The sequence below is a fragment of the Labeo rohita genome, chromosome 16, assembly GCF_022985175.1.
Source record: "Labeo rohita strain BAU-BD-2019 chromosome 16, IGBB_LRoh.1.0, whole genome shotgun sequence".
Classification (NCBI taxonomy): domain Eukaryota; kingdom Metazoa; phylum Chordata; class Actinopteri; order Cypriniformes; family Cyprinidae; genus Labeo; species Labeo rohita.
This window is the reverse complement of record NC_066884.1, coordinates 1,790,298-1,811,393: the sequence shown is the minus strand read 5'-3', so window position 1 is coordinate 1,811,393 and position 21,096 is coordinate 1,790,298. Positions and strand designations below refer to the sequence as shown.

Below are 21,096 nucleotides of genomic sequence, written 5' to 3'. Positions count from 1 at the left end.
GAAATTAAATATTATCTAAATAATAAACAAATTTTATTTATTTATTATTAGGAAAAAATTAATTTTATATATTTTTTTTGTAATTTTGTGATTTTCTTTTTTGTTTTTGTCATTTTAAAATATTAAAATAGTTTTAAAATGTAAATTTTGAAATAAAAATGTAATTACATTATATGAAATATAATATATGAATATGAAATTTTTATATAAAATAGAAAAATAGAATAAATAGAAAAAATATATATATATAAATATATAATAACATTTACATTATTTGAATTTTATAGAAAATTACAAAAATAGAATATAATACAAATTTAAAAAAATAAGGTTTTAATTTGTGTAATTTTATAGAAAATTTCATATAATTGAATTTAATAAAAATAAATAATTAAAAATTGTATATATTTATTGGTGTCTTAAAATGTACTTTAAAATTAAATATAAAAAAGCTGTAAAACATTTTTAAAAACATGCATAAAAGGAAATATTATATATTATTATAATAATGAAGTATTAAAATGTACATTTCATATAATTTAATAAAAATATATATATACATTTAAATGAAATAACATTAAATAAAAAAAGTAAAAAAAAAATATGCATAAAATATTATAAATATTTTATTAAAATATTTACTTATTTATTATTGGAAAATATGCATTTTGTATATTTTTGGTAATTTTGTGATTTTATAAAAAATTATAAATATTTTGAATTTAAAAAAAATAATTTGTGTCATTTTTTTATAACATTTGAAAAAAATCTAATGACATTACATAAAATGTAAAAAAAAAAAAAATTATATACATTTGTATAGTTTTGTGATTTTATGAAAAATTATAATTATTTAGAATTATACATATATATATATATATATATATATATATATATATATATATATATGTGTGTGTGTGTGTTCTATATGTATATATTCTACGTTCTATATGTAAACTTCGCAAGGGCCTTATTATTCAATTTGCTTTGCCAGTCTTGAGTCACAGGGCCTGAGGCTTTGGAGGCTCCTGACAGTCTTGAGGCCCGAGGCCCTCGTCCCATTGGACCAGTCTGTAATCCTGCCCTGCCCAAGCTGCTATTTTGTAGCCTGCCACAGTAACCTAAAAAAGCACCGTTAAACGATGTTAGAAATCATGTTGCCTTTCCTCCCATTGTTAGCCTTTCCTCCAAACTGCGGTTCTGCTCTTCCCTGCAGTTTGCGTGCTGTGATTATTCCTGAGCCGCTGCGCCGCTCATGTGGCTGAGCGATTGAGTTTCCTAGAGCGTCAGTGAAGGCTTTTAGTAGGAGAACCAAACAATGGCTGCCCTGTGGAGGAGTGACCGCATGTGGACGGCACATTGTCATTGTGTAATACAAGGCCAACAGAGCAGAACAAACAGGGCAAGTTAAACTCTGAGCTTCGCTGGGGACTTTTCCCGGGCTTTTCCCCGACTCAAACAAGTTCATTTCCATTTTCTCCACTACCCTTCCTGTTTAAAGGGATAGTTTACCAAACATGAAAATGTGCTGTTAATTTACTCACCCTCAGGCCAAGACTTGCGTTTTATAAATCGCCAAGCGCCAGTTTCATGGCGCTTTTCAAAAAATTTTCATTACTGTTCTACTGAAAAGAAAAGTGAATGAACAGCTAATTTTCATTTTTGGGTGAACTGTCCCTAAACCTAAAGCTGACAATTCCAGGTCTAGGATTGTGTGATACATATCCGGCTGGAAAGTCCTCTACTCCACAGATATGATGTAGTTCTGCGTTAGGGACAGGATTTTCCATCCCGCCTGTTATTGTCCAGTCGGTGACGCTACATTGACAGGTGTTTCCTGTCTCATCAGTGTCCCGCGACCTCCTGACATCCTGCTGTTTGTGTTTGTAACTGGGAACTGTGGGATTGAACTTGTGGCCATCAAACCGTCTCACTAACCAAACCAAAAACAACATGCTGCCATTGATTACACTATCGCACTGTGCTATACAGAATGTGCACATTGACTGTTTGATTTGGTCTATAAAGACAGAAAGTGATGCTTCAGGTGTCTCACAATAAAGTAGTGACAACAAAATTTAATCAAGTGAAAATATTAAGCTAAAAATGATTTTTTGGTTTGGGACGAAACAGTTATATGTGTGTGTGTGTATATTATTATTGTTTATTTGAATTATTTTGGACATGCATGAAAGTTCGTTATGCATAATGCAAATAAAAAAATAAATATTTATTTATTTTCCATGCTTGTGAAAATAGATAACATTTTATATTTTGACTGTGTGAATATATTTTGTGTATTTTGTATTTATATATTTTATATTTTGACTGTGCAGGACTCTGAGTCGTTGGACCGCTGCATTCAGAGCGTGTTATCGTCTCTGTATCCTCCGTTCAACGCGTCGGCAGCCACTGTCCTATGGCAGCTCTTCAGCGTAGTGGAGAGACAATACCGCGGTGACGGCCTGCGATGCTTCATTGACTTCCTGCTGCCTGCTAAAAGAATCCTGCAGATAATAAAACAGGAGGCCTGTGTAAGTAATGTTTTTTTCAAATAGTTTCTATAAAGAATATTTTTTTTTATTTTTAATACATATATATATATATTTATATATGTATATCTATATATATATAGACATCGTTTAGCATAGTACAAGGTAATATTTATTTTTTTTATTAAAAAATGTACATTTAGATATGTACATTTATTGCACATAATACAAATACAAGAATATAAATGTATTTATTTGCATTATGCATAATACATTTCCATGCATGTCCAAAATATACAATACATAACTTTAAATTTTCAAAAATCATGTTTTTTCATTGTGCATACCAATTAATTTAGGTGCAACTGCAAGTTGGATTATTCTGATTAAGTAAAAATAACTAAAAAGTACACCTAACTAACACAATAAAACACAATAAAAACATGATAACAATAAAAAACATTTTTTTATTGATTTTTGAAAATGCATAAATGAAACAAGTATGAAAATAAATAAATAACTATTGTTTATTTGCAGAATGCATTATACATTCAGATGCATATCAAAAATAAATATTTATGTATGCATTTATTTACATTATGCGTAATGTCCATGCTTGTTAAATAAAAACAATTTAAATATATGTGACACTGGACCACAATACCGAAACAGATCTCAAAGCTGAAAAATAAGCTTTCCATTGATGTATGGTTTGGTGATAGGACAATATTTGGCTGAAATACAACTATTTGAAAATCAGGAATCTGAGGGTGCAAAAAAATCAAAATATTGAGAAAATCACCTTTAAAGTTGTCCACATGAAGTTCTTAGCAATGCATATTACTAATCAAAAATTAAGTTTTGATATATTTACGGTAGGAAATTTACAAAATATCTTCATGGAACATGATCTTTAGTTAATATCCTAATGATTTTTGGCATTAATGAAAAATCAATAATTTTGACCCATACAATGTATTGTTGGCTATTGTTAAAAAACTACCCGTGCTACTTGTGACTAGTTTTGTGCTCCAGGGTCACATATTTAAAATCATTATTTTATTGCCGTCAGTCGCTTTTTCAGATAATGTTGAAATCAGTAGCGCTGCAGCTAAACATGTTCAAACCATTTCAATTCTCCCAGAGAGAAATCTTACAAGAGTGGGAACATGAGAGGGAGGATGAATACTTCTGGCTGAAAGAGAGTTCAGTATTGCTCTGAAAAACAGCCCAAATAGAGCGTGTTGTGAGCTCACTGCAGTGAACTTGGCAAAGAGGATCAGGCTGAAATGAAAGACCTGCTCAGGGAGGCTTTGTATTTCTGCAGGTTAGCGCTGTGTGAGCACATAGCTGAAACCTTACGCTCCTGTATTCAGCGCTGCCGTTATTACTCTGAGACGAGGGCTCTCAGCGGCCTCATTTAACTCAGGCATGATCTTTGAGGGAGTCACAGTGTGATGAAGCTTACATTTTCCTGCTGCATCATCAGTAACAATGCTACTAAACTGTTACTTTTAGTTGCATTACAGTAGATAAATTGCAAATTAATATGCAATAAAATACTATTTTTATTTTATTTTAATTTGTGAATTTATTGTAATTTATTCACAGCTGTTCACTGTTTTAATTACATAAATTATAGTGTTTTCTAATTTTATTGCTGATTAATTATTTACGGTATTTTTATCTTTTCACATCAGTGTTATTTAATTTCACTGAGGTTCTACTATATTTTTATTTATATTTTGAATTAGTATTTATTTTTATATTTTCCAGTTCCATTTAATTTAATTTTGGTTAAAATATTAATAATTTTGTTGAGAGTTTTGCTCATTTTTAGTAGTTTTAAATATCTAAATATAAATATATTTCATATATTTTAAATGTCTTTATAGCTTTTTTTTTTTGTGTAGTTTTCTTGCATTTTATTTCGGTTGACATTTATTTGATTCCAAGGAACAAAAATTATTTTTCATGTAGTTTGTTCTCATAGTTCATATAATTTGCTGTTACCTTAAATGAGAACCTCAATGTTATTGTGCTGCTTTATGTTTTAGAATAGTTGTCATTTTTGCAAAAAATATAAAATAAATAAATAAAATATTTTGGGTGACTCAAAAATGACACCTTTTGAAATATATGCACTTTTAAATATATATATTATAATTGCATGATGTTTTAATTCATTGTACTTTTGTATCTTAAAATCTGCTTCAAGACAGAAACTAATTAATGATTGCAAACTGCAAAAACTGCATGTTGTAAGAAAAGTGGCATTTTATCTGATGAAGTCATCATTTTTATTTCTCACAGCTGCGATTCAAAGGCCTGTTGTTGTACCACGAGGGATGGCCACTGTGTTTGCATGAGAAAGTGGTTCTGCAACTCGCACCCCTGCATAAAGTACGTCTACGGCAGGGAGATTTCTACCTGCAGGTGGTTCCCTTAGGCCGCAAGACTGCCAAACTGGTCATAAAATGCCTGTCAGGGAGCGGGCAAGCCATCGCAGAGATCCCTGTGGCCGAGAGCATGTACGGCAACGTGTTCACACCCGACTTCCTGCAGAATGTAACGCGTGAGCGCAACCTGCACCCTCTCCAGAACTGCCTCCTCAGTACCGGCGCCGTGGTTTACCGAACGCCCTGGAAGAACGTGGTCAATCCTTTGTTCGTGACCAGCACCGCCGACGCGATCATGCAGGCACGGAGCGGCGGGACCCTGCGGGGTCAGCTCAGCACCTGTAGCACCCACGGATCCACAGGAACGCTCAGTTCCCGAGACTCCCTGGGTGCTGAGTCCACCGTGTCGGAGCCAGTCCTCAGTCGCAGCCTTACAGATATGGGCATCAGCTCCATGCACTCGGAGAATTCACCCTTGCAAAAGAGTCCCAACTCCCTTCCCCAGACGCCCACCTTGGGCAGCCCGGATCAGGGATGTATTCGAGGCGGAATCGGCCACAAAATCCTCTCGTTCAGCACTGACCTTAGCAATCCTGGGCTTCGCAAGCGGCATCCCAGAGACTCTGCAACTTTCGAGTCACGCCGGCTTTTCCGCAAGTCCTACATGGAGGCTTTGCAGAACCCCATGAACCTTGGCTCGAGCTCTGAATCAATTCTAGAGGAAGGGACGGAGTCGGAGTCAGGATCGCGTCGCGGATCCGGCCCGAAGGAGCCGATCCCACGGAGAATCTGTGCCCGTGGATGGTTGGGAGGAGATGAATCTCGCAACGATTCTCCCGCCGTCCATCCATCCAAGAGTGCCGAGCTCAGTCCGGGCGAGAGACGCTCCAAATCTCTTGAACGTACTAACAAGGCCTTGCAGGTTAAAGGCCACCGTGCACGGTCGTCCTCCGGTGGATCCGGTAGCGGCCTTCCCAAGAAACTTATGAACGGTTATGCTTTTCGTTTTGGAAAGTTGGACTTGGAAGCAGCCTTTCCTGGCATTGAGAAACGGAGCAGCAAAGAGAACTCAGGTAAAAATGTTTTGTCAGCTCTTTTGAGGTTTTCCATTCCAGTGCTAAGGTCATGGGTTTGATTCCCAAGGAATGCATTAACTGATCAAATGCATACCTTGAATGCAGTCACTTTGGATGAAAGCAGGGCCGAAGTCCTAAAGAGTTTAGCTGCAACCAGCTCCAACACTTTGTGTGGAAGTTTCTTTTACAGGGGTGCCCATACTTGGTCTTGGAGGGCTGGTGTCCTGCAGAGTTTGGACACTGGCCCTCCAGGACTGAGTTTGGGCACCCCTGTTCTAGTGAGTCTGAAGACCTTGATGAGTTGGTTCAAGTGTTTAATTAGGGTTGGAGCAAAACTCTGCGGGATATTGGCCGTCCAAGAACAGGTTTGGACAACCCTGCTGTACATAAAAAATGCAGCTTAGCATCTTGTTCGGGATTCTGTCTCACCAAGAACAAGAGCAGAACAAGTAACCCTTATCAAATGGTGGCATTAGCGATGCCAAGTTCATGTGTTTGATTCCCAGGGAATGCATGAATGCATACCCTCAATTCAGTGTAAGTCACCTTGGATAAAAGAGTCTGCTAAATGTATAAATGTCACCGTACTATACACTAGGGGTGTCCAGCCCTGCTCCTGAAGGGTCAAAGTCTTGCAGAGTTTAGCTCCAACCTGCTTCAACACACTTGTGTGGACGTTTCTAGTTAGAATGAAGACCTTGATTAGTTAGTTCAGTGTTTATTTAGGGTTGGAGCTAAACTCTGCAAGACAGTGGCCCTCCAAAAGCAGGTTTGGACACCCCTGCTGTACAAAAAAATGAGCAAAAAAGAGAGCATCTTGTTTGGGAATTTTTTCCACCAAGAACAAGATCAGAACAAGTCCTTAGTGTCCAAGTCCTAGCGCCCTTATCAAATTGTCGCACTAGCTATGCCAAGGTCATGGGTTTGATTCACAAGGAATGCATGGACTGATCAAATGCATGCCTTGAATCCAATATAAGTTGCTTTAGATAAAACCATCTGCCAAATGCATAAATGTAAATATCACCGTACTGTACATCAGGGGTGTCCGGTCTAGGTCCTGGAGGGCCAAAGTCCTGCAGAGTTTAGCTACAACCAGTGCAAACACACTTGCATGGACGTTTCAACTGAGTCTGAAGATATTGATTAGTTGGTTCAGGTGTGTTTAATGGCCCTCCAGGAACAGGTTTGGGCACCCTTGCTGCACAGATAGAATGAGGCGAAGCATCTTGTTTGGGGTTCTTTCCCACAAACAACAAGAGCAGAATAAGTTTCCCCTTATCAAATTGTGGCACTAGCAATGCCAAGGTCATGGGTTCGATTCCCAGGGAATGCATGAACTGATCAAATGCATACCTTAAATGCTATGTAAGGTGCTTTGGATAAAACTGTCTGCCAAATGCATAAATGTAAGTGTCACCATACTGTACATCAGTGGTATCCAATCATGCTCCTGGAGAGCCAAAGTCCTGAAGAGACTAGCTCCAAATAGCTCCAACACACTTGTGTGGAAGTTTCTAGTGAGCCTGAAAACCTTGATTAGTTGGTTCAGTGTTTCATTAGGGTTGAAGCTAAACTCTGCAAAACAGTGGCCCTCCAGGAACAAGTTTGGGCACCCTTGCTGTACATAAAGAACATGGCATTCTTTCTCACCAAGAACAATACCAGAACAAGCTTCACTTATCAAATCACGGTGCAAGCAGCACCAAGATCATGGGTTTGATTCCCAGGGAATGCATAAACTGATCAAATGCATGCGTTGGATGCAATGTAAGTCGCGTTGGATGCAATGTAAGTCACTTTGGATGAAAACATTTGCCAAAATCATTAATGTAAATGTCGCCATACTGTATGTCAGGGGTGTCTAATACTGTTCCTCGAGGGCCAGATTTCAGTGGACGTTTCTAGGGAATCTGAATACCTTGATTAGTTTAGGTGGGTTTAATGGCCCTCCAAGAACAAGTTTGGATACCCCTGTTGTTCATAAAGAATGTGACAGAGCATCTTGTTTTGGGTTCTTTCCCACCTAAAACAAGACCAGAACAAGCTTCCCTTATCATATCATGTTGCCTGAGACCTTAAGAGCCAGTTCTGGTTCCAGACTTGGTGTTAATAATGCCAAGATCATGGGTTTGGTTCCCAGGGAATGCATAAAGTGATCAAATGCATACCTTCAGTTCAGTGTAAGTCACTTTAGATAAAAGAGTCTGCCAAATGCATAAATGTAAATGTCACCATAACTGTAATATCAGGGGTGTCCAGTCTTGCTCCTGAAGCATCAAAGTTCTGCAGAGTTTAGCTCCAACCTGCTCCAGCACACTTGCATGGAAGTTTCTAGTGACTTCTCTGAAGACCTTGATTAACTGATGATGTGATGAAATGTTTACGCTGAATGTAATGTGGACACCCTTGATGTACAGTATGTTGGCATTTACATTTATGCATCTTGCAGATACTTTTATCCAAAAGTCCTTGAATTGCATTCAAAGTATGCATTTGATCAGTTCATGCATTCCCTGGAAATCAAACCCATAACCTCTGCTCTGATGAAATGTTTCCCTGAAATCTGGAGACCTTGATTAGTTGGTTCAGGTGTGATCACCCTTGACGTACAGTATGGTTACATTTACATTTGTGCATCTGGCAGATGCATTGCATTCAAGGTGTGCATTTAATCAGTTCATGCATTCCTTGGGAATCAAACCCATGACCCTGGTGATGTTAAAATCATGCTCTACAAGGGTTGGAACCAAACTCTGCAGGACAGTGGTCCTCCAGGAACAGGTTCAGACACTCTTGCTGTACATAAAGAACGCAGCAGAGCTTCTTGTTTGGGATTCTTTCCCACCAGGAACAAGACAAGAACAAGCTTCCTTTATCAAATCATGTCGCCTGAGGCTTTAAGAGCCAGTTCTGGTTCCAGACAGTTGTGGTCCGGTGTGTAATTATCACTTGCAGCAAACTTCGGGATTGTCAACAAGCTTAGATTTTCGGAGGAGACAGCTTGCCATTCCTCTGGCATGATTTTATGGCTCGCGACCGGCTGCATGTGAGGGCTAATAGCAAGTGTGTTTTGGAATGCTCCAACGGCCCTGCCCTGTTACAGAGGGTGCTTGTCTTTCCGAAGTGGTTGCTGTACCCCAAAGGCACGATACTGCACTGAATGCGTTGCTAGGGATACTGCGCTGTTTTATTTAGCTCTTCCTGCTATTGAGCATTTGAAAGAAAGAGCGTTTTGCCCTCCGACTAGCGCTTCAGGCCAGGGGTGTGTTAGGGGTCCATCCGCAGGAAATTCCAAACTGTCCGGCATTCTTAAGATGTTGGGTTACTTTGTCACGTGAAGGGGTTGTATCACTAACACCACGTCTTAACCATGCACAACCAGATACATTGACGAGTAAAACCCCTGCCTTTTCATATAAATCCATGTAGTTGATCCAGCTGTGCCGAGTGTCATTATGATTAATAATTAGCCATTAATTAGACATAATTAGCCAAAATGATACCACATAGTTATATATTTTAAAATATACATATACATAATGATATGAAAAATAACCTTTAGCCAACTCTGGCTAATTTACAGCTAATTTATTAATGTGCATTGTACCCTGTAAACATTTTTTTTTTGAATAAATGATAATAATAATAATAATAATAATAATATTAAAGTGTTGTTATTTATGTATTTTTAATTCAATTTAATATATATTTTATGATACTATACAGTATATTTCTGATGATAATAATAGTAATAATAATAATAATAAATTAAATGTATACAAAAATGTATACAACATAATTATATTGTATTATATGCATTAATTATAATAATTGTTGTTATTTTAATTATATTTAGATTTTTAATGTAATATATATTACATTTTAAATATTTTAATGAAATATTTTTAAATATTGAATAAATAAAATGTATTTTTAATACATAATAGTGGTAAATATATATATATATACAATTTATTGGATGATTAGAATAATTAGAATAATAATAGTTATTATTATATTTTATATTTATATATAAAATATTTATGTATTAATGTATTATTTCATTTATGAATTACATAATATTTATTTTATTATGTAAAATAGTTTTTGTTCTTACTGTAATATAGATTTTAATTGAATATATGTTGTTAAAATACTTTTTAGTTTAACAAATAATAATTGTAAATATTTATTTATTTAATTGAGTATGTGCTAATTTTATATAGATATTGTTTCACTTTATTTAATTATTTAAAAAAATAATAATAATAATAATAAAAATAATGTAGTTGTCGTTATTTTTTTTTATATATATATATAAAATATTTTTTTTCTTTTAAATGAGCAATCCGTTAATCTCTAAATGGTTAAATATCATCTGATTAACCTGCCTGAATGATTAATGATCTCTAAGTACTTTGCACAGCGTTTTGTTGTTCTTTCAGTGTAAGAACAAAAATATGACTCGTCACGGCAAGCCTGCTTAGGTGAATTCATTCTCTGTGGCTCTCATTTTACTTTCGTTCTCTATTTGACACACACACACACACACAGTGTGGTTTAGGTAAATTCCCATCTGGGATTCTGCAGAGTCCCTCTGTTCTGTGGCTTTCTTTCCCACACATGAAAATCAGAGCCATTGAGTCTCGGCAGGAAGCCACGGCGGATCCGGTGACCCACCTGAGGGAGGATCTCTGTGCCGCTTACCTGCTCGACTCCCATCACTGTTCAGCTCCCATCCAGATGGTTTGCCGCTGTCATAATGGGGACCATTGTGTCCGGTTGGGCCGGTGAGGATGCTGAAGAGCGGCTTAAAGAGTAAAGCCCATCTCCACGTAATATCTGTCCGGTTACAAAGCCCGAGCGAAGCAGGGGTCAGTCAGACTTTGTTCAGCAAACAAATGCCAATGACTTTGAGGCTGGATCAGATTACGGCTGATGTGGTTTTGCTTGGCCTTTGTGATTGCATTAGGTCCCTTGTGATTTGAACTGGTTCCCATGATACCCCAGAGCTCGGCCTCGCTCTCACAGACGTATGCAAAGTCAAGCAAATGCTGTCAGGTGGCTTTTTGAACAGTGTTGGTTAGGGACTAACTAAAAGTAGCAACAATATTAACTTGTTTTATCTTTTCCAGTAACAACCTACATTTTCCAACTAGTCATGTACAGCTTTACAATCCAGAAACCTGATAAGAAACTCATATGTAGCACTGGAAATTGGATTTGTTCTAGTGAATCAGTTCATTCAGATGATTCATGTAAATTAACAGATTTAAAAATGGTCTATTTGCAGCATTTTTATAGCATTGGAAATTCATATTCATTTCAGTGAATCAATTCATTCAAATGATTCATGTAAATCACTTGATTCAAAAAAGTCTATTTCTTCTAGTGAATCAGTTCATTCAGATAGTTCATGTAAATGAACTGATTTAAAAAAAAAAAAAAAAAAAAGTATATTTGCAACATTTTTATGGCACTGGAAATTCTGATTTGTTCTAGTGAATCAGTTCATTCAGGTGATTCATGTAAATGAACTGATTTTAAAAAAAAAGTCTATTTGCAACATTTTTATGGCGCTGGAAATTCTGATTTTTTTTCTAATGAATCACTTCATTCAAATGATTCAGAGCCATTGAGAGCCACTTGATTCAAAAAAGTCAATTTCTTCTAGTGAATCAGTTCATTCAGATGGTTCATGTAAATGAACTGATTTGAAAAAAGCCTATTTGCAACATTTTATAGCATTGGAAATTCTGGTTTGTTCTAATGACTCAATTCATTCAGGTGATTCATGTAAATTACCTGATTCAAGAAAGTACATTCGTTCTAGTGAATCAATTTATTCAGATGATTCATGTAAATTAACTGATTTAAAAAAATAAAAAAAAAGTATATTTGCAACATTTTTATGGCACTGGAAATTCTGATTTGTTCTAGTAAATCAGTTCATTCGGATTATTCATGAAAATGAACTGAGTTTTTAAAAAAAATCTATTTGCAACATTTTTATGGCACTGGAATTTCTGATTTGTTCTAATGAATCACTTCATTCAAATGGTTCATGTAAATCACCTGATTTAAGAAAGTCCATTTGTTCTAGTGAATCAATTCATTCAGATGATTCATGTAAATGAACAGATTTAAAAAAAAAAGTCTATTTGCAACATTTTTATAGCACTGAAAATTCTGATTTGTTCTAGTGAATCAGTTCATTCAGATGATTCATGTAAATGAACTGATTTAAAAAAAAAAAAAAGTCTATTTGCAACATTTTTATGGCTCTGGAAATTCTGATTTTTTTCTAATGAATCACTTCATTCAAATAATTCATGTAAACCACTTGATTCAAAAAAAGTCAATTTCTTCTGGTGAATCAGTTCATTCAGATGGTTCATGTAAATGAACTGATTTGAAAAAAGCCTATTTGCAACATTTTATAGCATTGGAAATTTGGTTTGTTCTAATGACTCAATTCATTCAGGTGATCCATGTAAATTACCTGATTGAAGAAAGTACATTCGTCCTAGTGAATCAATTTATTCAGATGATTCATGTAAATTAACTGATTTTTTTTTTTTTTTTTTAAGTATATTTGCAACATTTTTATGGCACTGGAAATTCTGATTTGTTCTAGTAAATCAGTTCATTCAGATGATTCATGAAAATGAACTGATTTTTAAAAAAAGTCTATTTGCAACATTTTTATGGCACTGGAATTTCTGATTTGTTCTAATGAATCACTTCATTCAAATGGTTCATGTAAATCACATGATTCAAGAAAGTCGATTTGTTCTAGTGAATCAATTCATTCAGATGATTCATGTAAATGAACAGATTTTAAAAAAAGTCTATTTGCAACATTTTTATAGCACTGAAAATTCTGATTTGTTCTAATGAATCACATCATTCAGTTGATTCATGTAAATGAACTGGTTCAAAAAGGCTTATTTGCAACGTTGTTGTCAATCAGTTCATTCAAATGATTCATGTAAATTAACAAGTGACATACTTTTATAGCATATTTAGTTCAATTCTGCATGGTTTTAATTCTGCTTTTAAATTGCACATATTATTAAATTTGGTAAAGTTTAACAAATTCACCCAAACTTAGATTCATTCATTCAGAAAATTGCATTGTGTTTGTTTTGTGTATGAGAGGTTTCAGTGTCCACTTCAGATTTCCAGTGCTTGTTGAGGAAGTGTATCACAAACAGGAGCAGATCTCAGATTTACACAGGAAATGAAGTCATGAGAAAGACAATAGTGCAGGAGATGACGGGAGCTTGAAGTCTGAAACGTCAAAAATATGGCTTGACATTGTTTGTTTGTAAATATGTGCTTCTATATGCTGAAATTACATAAATATTTGTACACAATATGTCACTAGTGTTATCCAGTCAGATGAAAGATGTTTATATGAAGTTCAACATGCTTTCAGGACAAAGACAGTCATATTTTTCTCAATATATAGGATTCTGTTTTATTTTTAATTTAGTTTAATTTTATTTTAAATACATTTAATTAATTCATTTTTTTATGATTTAGTGAATCTGTTCAGGTGATTATGCAAATGAACTGATTTGTTCTAATGAACCATTTTATGTTTTATTTGAATAAGTTAATCCTTGAATTGGTTGTAGTGTTTGTTAGAGTTGTTGTTGAACTCTTCTGCGGCGTGTCTTCAGTCACAGTCTTTCCTCTCAGGATGAGGAGAACGAGTTGTGTTGTATTGTTTGGGTTGCTGGGTTTGGAAGAAACAGCCTGAGGCTTTGGATTCAGGAGAAAGTTCACAAACATCTGCTTTAGCAAGGACTGACAGCCGCAGCATTCCTCAAAACAGAGCCCAGGGGCCCAGAAATCTCTGTGCGCGTTTGTGCGCCTCACACACCTGGTCTCCATCGTGACTCAACATTGACTCACTGTATAGTTTGTGTTACCTGAACCAAATCTACCTTCCTTCCAGACAGTCTGTTCAATATCTGCACTATATACACTACTGTTCAAGAGTTTGGAGTCAGTAAGGTTGTGTTTTAAAGAAGCTTCTTCAGCACACCAGGCCTCGATTGTTTGATCAAAAATACAGTAAAATTGTGAAACATTATTAAATTGGCTTGAGAAAGCAACTTACTCATCTGCTATAAAGGCTTTAAAGCTAAAACCACCAAACCCAGGTCAGACCTTCAGACTGGTCTGAACTTAGTCGCTATGTCTTTTCTAACTGATCCGGCTTATGGTTTTCGAAAACCGAGGCCTATAGTGCATTTAAGCTGTTTAATGCTATAGCAAAGCTTAACAACTCCCTACTTAAAAAACAGCTAAAACCAGCCTAAGTTGAGTGGCTGCTTTGGCTGGTCTCCCAGGGTGGGTTTAAAGTGGTTTAAAGTGGTTTTGGACACTTTTTAGCTAATAACATGCTAATTATGCTAGAAACACGCTAGTGCTGCTAGTAACTGCTAACCATGTTAGCAACTTGCTTATCATGCTAGCAACATGCTAATAACGTGCTGATTATACTAGAAACACACTAGCAACATGCTAATCATGCTAGTAATATGTTAATCATGTTAGAAACATGCTAGTAACTTGATAATCATGCTAGCAACGTGATAGTAACTTTATAATGCTAGCAACGTGCTAGTAATGCTAACAACTGTTAGTAACTTGCTAATCATGTTAGTAACATGCTATTAACTTGCTAACCTTGTTAGAAATATGATTGCAACATGCTAATCATGCTAACAACATGATTGTAATACGTTAATCATACTAGCAACGTGCTAGTAACTTGCTAATCATGCTAACAACGGTTAGTAACTTGTTAATCATGTTAGTAACATGCTAATAACTTGTTAATCATGTTAGAAACATGATAGCAACATGCTAATCATGTTAACAACATGCTAGTAATATGTTAATCATGTTAGAAGCATGCTAGCAGCAAGTTAGTAACATGTTAATCATGCTAACAAAACATGCTAGTAACTTGATAATCATGCTAGCAACATGATAGTAACTTTATAATGCTAGCAACGTGCTAGTAATGCTAACAACTGTTAGTAACTTGCTAATCATGTTAGTAACATGCTATTAACTTGCTAACCTTGTTGGAAATATGATAGCAACATGCTAATCATGCTAACAACATGATTGTAATACGTTAATCATGCTAGCAACGTGCTAGTAACTTGCTAATCATGCTAACAACGGTTAGTAACTTGTTAATCATGTTAGTAACATGCTAATAACTTGTTAACCATGTTAGAAACATGATAGCAACATGCTAATCATGTTAACAACATGCTAGTAATATGTTAATCATGTTAGAAGCATGCTAGCAGCAAGTTAGTAACATGTTAATCATGCTAACAAAACATGCTAGTAACTTGATAATCATGCTATCAATGTGCTAGTAACTTTATAATGCTAGCAACGTGCTAGTAACTTGCTAATCATGCTAGCAACATTCTAGTAACTTGCTAATCATGTTAGAAACATAATAGCAACATGTTAATCATGCTAACTACGGTTAGTAACTTGTTAATCATGTTAGAAACATGATAGCAACATGCTAATCATGTTAACAACATGCTAGTAATATGTTAATCATGTTAGAAGCATGCTAGCAGCAAGTTAGTAACATGCTAACATGCTAACAAAACATGCTAGTAACTTGATAATCATGCTATCAATGTGCTAGTAACTTTATAATGCTAGCAACGTGCTAGTAACTTGCTAATCATGCTAGCAACATTCTAGTAACTTGTTAATCATGTTAGATACATAATAGCAACATGCTAATCATGCTAACTACATGCTAGTAATATGTTAATCATGCTAGAAACATGTTAGCAACAAGTTAGTAGCATGCTAATCATGCTAACATCATTCCAGTAACTTGATAACAATGCTAGCAATGTGCTAGTAATTTGCTAATCATGCTAACAACATAATAATGACATGTTAATCATGCTAATAACTTGCTAATCATGCTAGCAACATTCTAATCAGGCTATAAACATGCTAGTACCTTGCTAATTATGCTAACAACATGCTAGTAACTTGCTAATCATGTTAGAATCATGTTATTACTTGCTAATCATGCTAAGAATATGCTAACAACGTTGTAATCAGCCTATAAAAATGCAAGTAATAAGCTAATCATGCTAACAGCATGTTAAATCATGTAAGCAATGTTCTAAATCATGATAGCAGCATCAACTTTCATACTTTTACTACTGCTTCAAACTTAAAAAGAACATTTATTTGAAATTGAAGTCATTATAAATGTCACTTTTGATCAATTCAATTCATCCTTGATAAATAAAAGTATTAATTTCTTACGAAATAAAAAAGTTACTGACCCAAAGTGTTTGAACGGTAGTGTAGTTCAGCTCAGATTATGAAGCGTGTTTGATTTTACAGTCAAATGAACTGATTGTTTGCATCTTTGCCATTTAAATATTTGATTCGTTTTAAACACATCAAATCCTGTAAATACTCCATCATTTGCATTTTACCTTCTGAATACATCTGACACGTACATTTAGTGATGATTTATGAAGATTTGAATCCATGCATTTAAACTTATTCACATAAATGAATCAAACTGAACTGCTCTAATCCTGTTTTTACTGCCTTAAATGCAGGATGCTATTAAAGCATCTCTAAATGCCGTTATGTGAGACACAAGACAAAGAGGAATAATGAAACTGGTGTGGCGCAATCTTTCATGACTAACTCAAATGTGCCAACATTTACAGTGTTGCTTCATTTTAAATCATTTTAAGTGTTTGTCATAATGAGATTTCATGCTCAGATGTGTGTTTGTGTGTTCAGGTCTCTCTGATGACGGTTTGCACTCGAGCCCCAGGAGGAACAGTAACAGTGGAGACGAGTTTGTTCCTCCCAAACCCTCCAGCAGAACCGCGGTCTCTCCTGCCCCGTCCGCGGCGCCCCCTGCTGTCAGTCCCGCACCGCTGCCCTCGCTCATCACACACGTCAACCAGGAGCTCCTGACCTCTGGCGCTCTGACGCTTCCTGGTACGTGATGGGGTCGAACACCAACAAGACCAAAGACACTTTAGATTTAATCTATATTCACTATTCCTTATAAAAATATAAATAAACGTATATTTTGAAGTTCATTGCAAGCCAAGCAGTGTGGCTGCATGAGTAATTGGAGTAAAACCAATTTTAAGGCAATGTGTTCTTTTACACACTTACAGCTTATAGTGTTTTAGGCTTTGATGAAAATGGAAAATAAAAAAATTAAGAAGAAATTAGGCTAATTTGAAAACAAAAAAATAGTATATTAATATTGTAATTTTGCTACAAAAATATTATTACTATTATTATTATTATTAGATTTTTTTGTAAATACTAAATATTTGATTTACTGTAAAATATTACAATAGCAATAATTCATGCTTTATTTAATTTTTATTTAGTAATATTTTACTTAGTTTTATTTAATAATTATAATAATCAGTAATAATAATAATTATTATTATATTATTATATTAAATTATACATTCTAAATTATATAAAAAAAAAAATATTATTATTATTATTATTATTATTATTATTATTATTATAGTAAGAATTATTATATTTAATATTAGTATTACCTCTATTATTACTAACAGTTCACCATAATGTTTTTTGGAGAAAATATAATGATCTTTAATAAAAAATAATTATTAATATATGACATTAAATTACATAATTATTATTATTATTTTATATGCAAAATAAATGTAAAATGTAATTATAATTTTACAGTCATATTTATTTATTATGTTTTTAAACATATTTATATATAGTAATTATAATAATCATTAATAATAATTATTTTTACATTAAATGATTCTGTTATATTACATTATATAACTATTATTATTATTTCCACTTATTATACAAATAATAATAATAATAAAATAATATTTATTATTATTATTATTATAGCAATAATTCTTACATTTAATATTATTATTACCTCTATATTTACTAATACTTTTTACCATAATATATTTTTTTATAATTATAATGATCTTTAATAAAAATAATCCTTAATATATTATATTACATTACATCATTGTTAATAATAGTTATTATTATTATTATTATTTTATGTGTTATTTTTAATATTATTATTATCCTTTTTGTAAATCACTTAGGATGAAAGCGTCTGCATAAAAAATGCATAAATGTAAAATGCAATTATAATTGTACAGTCACATTTACAGATTTATAATGTTTTTAAACAATATTTTTTATAGTAATTATAATAATCATTAATAATTATTATTTTTATTATTAATATTATAGTAATAATTATTATATTTAATAGTATTATTACACCTATTATTACTAATAGTTTTTCATCATAATGTTTTTTAATTAATTATAATGATCTTTAATAATAATCTTTAACATATTACTTACTAATCACTTTGTATGAAAGTGTCTATGAAAGTGCATACATGTCAAATTTAATTATAATTTTACAGTCGTTGTTTTTCAGCATAATATTTTTATATAGTAATTATAATGATCATTAATAATAATAATTATTATATTTTTCTATTATATTAAATTATGTAACTAGAATATAATTATAATTTTGCAGTCATGTTTATATATTATCAAAGTTTGGCCAAATAGTGCAGCTCTACGAACAAGCACAGCAAACCTTGAACTGTTTCAAATGTATTTTAAATCACAATAGCAGTTTGTATCATCAAAATCTCACTTAGATTCCCCACCCAAACAGTGCAGCTCTAGTGAGCGTTGTTCAGTTTGGTTTATCAGGTCATCGTGTCACTCATCTCACCCGGTAATCTCACAGGTAATCAAGACCGCGGTGGGAGAGCCGTGCTGCAGGTGTGCACCAGGAACCAGGTGTGGACAGACGCGGGTTTCACCACAAACCAGATCTCTGAGCTGCTCTGCTACTACTGCCACAGACTGCGGTGAGAAACGCTCCAGATCTCTGACACGCTCACTGACATCGACGTGGAAACTCTGCGTTCTCGCTCTCATTCCAGACAGCGGCACGTCGCGTCACAGAGCTCCGGCCTTCGTTTGCGTTCGTTTGGCTAAGTGTCTTGCGTTTCTGTTTGTTCAGGAGGGAGAAGCGAGATCTGGGTTTGACGGTTCTCTTTGACGCTCGCAGGCAGCCGGTCGCGTCCACGCTCTTCTCCGCTCTGTCTGAGTTTCAGGTGAGACGAGACGCTTTTCCAGCACACATCACGTCTGAATGACACGTCTCAAGCCCTCCTTCCTTTAACTGTCTTTAAGACAAACCTTGGTGTTTGGGTTAAGGCCGATACCACGTCTTGAACATAGAGGGCGACTAATGTTTTATTTATGTAAAAGACCCCAAAGGTAAAGTTCTTTATTTGAAGGACTTAAGTGGATTTTAGAAAAACAAAATAAAATACCAAAAATAAGATTTTTTTTGTAAAGTATAAATTTGCGAATTAATTAAAAAATATTTTAAAATAAGTTTTATATTTTATAGTAATATGTAATAATTATAACATATTTTTATTTTAAAATATGCTCACATTTACTCATTTACTACTCTTACTCTGACGAAAACACTGGAGAAAAAAAACTTCTTATTTAATTCTTTGCTATTATAGTTTTTTTATTTTAATACTTTAAATCAGTTTTGTATTTTTCATTTTTATATCTTTAAAGTTTTAGTACTTAAAGATATATGTTTTTTAAATATATCTATATAGTTTTACATTTTGTTTTTGTTTAATTATTTTTTGAACTTTTTTTTTGTTTTAATTTAAGTCTCAGTTTTAGTTTAGTTTAGTTTTAATGATTGACATTAGTGTCTGGTTTGGTTATTAGTAGCAAGATTAGTATATATATATTTTTGTGAAGTATCAATTTGACCTGTTTGCCAAATAATACATTTCTTTAAAATTATTTAAAAATAAGTTTTACATTTTAAAATATTTCTCATATATATATATTATATAATAATTGTAACTAATTTTTATTTTAAAATGTGCTTACATTTACTCTTATTCATAAGCCTAATATTTTGAAAATGGAAAACTAAAAAATGCTTCTTTTCTCTTCACATTTAATTATGAATTATGTGAAATATGTAAATGACAGTCTATTTTTCCCATTCAAAATAAAGAAATTTGACAAAAACAGTTACCAGTTTGCATTACTGGTTATTACTGTTATAATTATTTAGTTCTTTGCTATTATAGTTTTTATTATTTTAATATTTTAAATCAGTTTTTATTTTTGTATTTTCCTTATTTTTTGTGTAATTTTTAGTAATTTTAGTTAATATATGTCTACATAGTTTTTGTTTATTTAAGTTTTAGCTTTAGAAATGTTGCCTTGGAAACTAGCTGAAATTAGTTTAATAATTAATAATATTAATTAATTAATAATTAATTTAAGTTTTAGTTTAGTTTTAATGACTGGGATCAATGTCTGTTTTGGTTATTAGTAACAAGAATTTGACCTATTTGCAAATGATACATTTATTTAAAAAGTTTTATATTTTTAAATGTTTATCATATCAAATAAGTTTTAAAATGTAAAATAATTAGCATATTTAAAAAAAAAAAAAAATTGTATTTTCCATTTTTATATCAACTTTAAAGTTTTAGTTGGGTTTTTTTTTTTTTTTGCAATTTTTAGTAGTTTTTGTATATATATGTGTATATATAGTTTTTTGTTTATTGAAATTTACGTTTTAGAAATGTTTTAGTTTTAGAAGTGTTGCCTTGGAAACTAGCTGAAATTAGTTTTTTTATTACTCTTTTTTTATTATTACTCTTTTGTTTTTTATACGTATGTCTATACAGTTTTTGTTTATTTAAATGTAGGTTTTAGATATGTTGTCTTGGAAACTAGCTGAAATAATTTTTTTTTGTTTTGTTTTAAAGTATCAATTTGACCTGTTTGCAAATGATACATTTACTTAAAAAAAAAACATTTTTTTTTTTTGGAATGTTTATCATATTTAATAAGTTTTAAAATGTTAAATGATTATCATATTTAAAACATTTATCAATGTTTAGTCACTCCAGTTAAACACAAAGAGCTAGAATTTGACACGGTCACGATTCGCTCAAGTGC

At 33.2% G+C, this 21,096-nt stretch overlaps 1 protein-coding gene across 2 annotated transcripts in view; it reads left to right on the top strand.

The window, feature by feature from the left end:
• zgc:158766 (uncharacterized protein LOC100009641 homolog) overlaps positions 1 to 21,096 on the top strand; it is a 56,960-nt gene that overhangs the window by 7,407 nt on the left and 28,457 nt on the right. For both annotated transcript variants that reach the window (XM_051131315.1, XM_051131316.1), the window contains exons 2-6: positions 2,337 to 2,534; positions 4,806 to 5,964; positions 16,810 to 17,013; positions 18,821 to 18,944; positions 19,100 to 19,193. In XM_051131315.1, the coding sequence (XP_050987272.1) occupies positions 2,337 to 2,534; positions 4,806 to 5,964; positions 16,810 to 17,013; positions 18,821 to 18,944; positions 19,100 to 19,193 (1,779 nt within the window). The remainder of the gene's footprint in view (positions 1 to 2,336; positions 2,535 to 4,805; positions 5,965 to 16,809; positions 17,014 to 18,820; positions 18,945 to 19,099; positions 19,194 to 21,096) is intronic.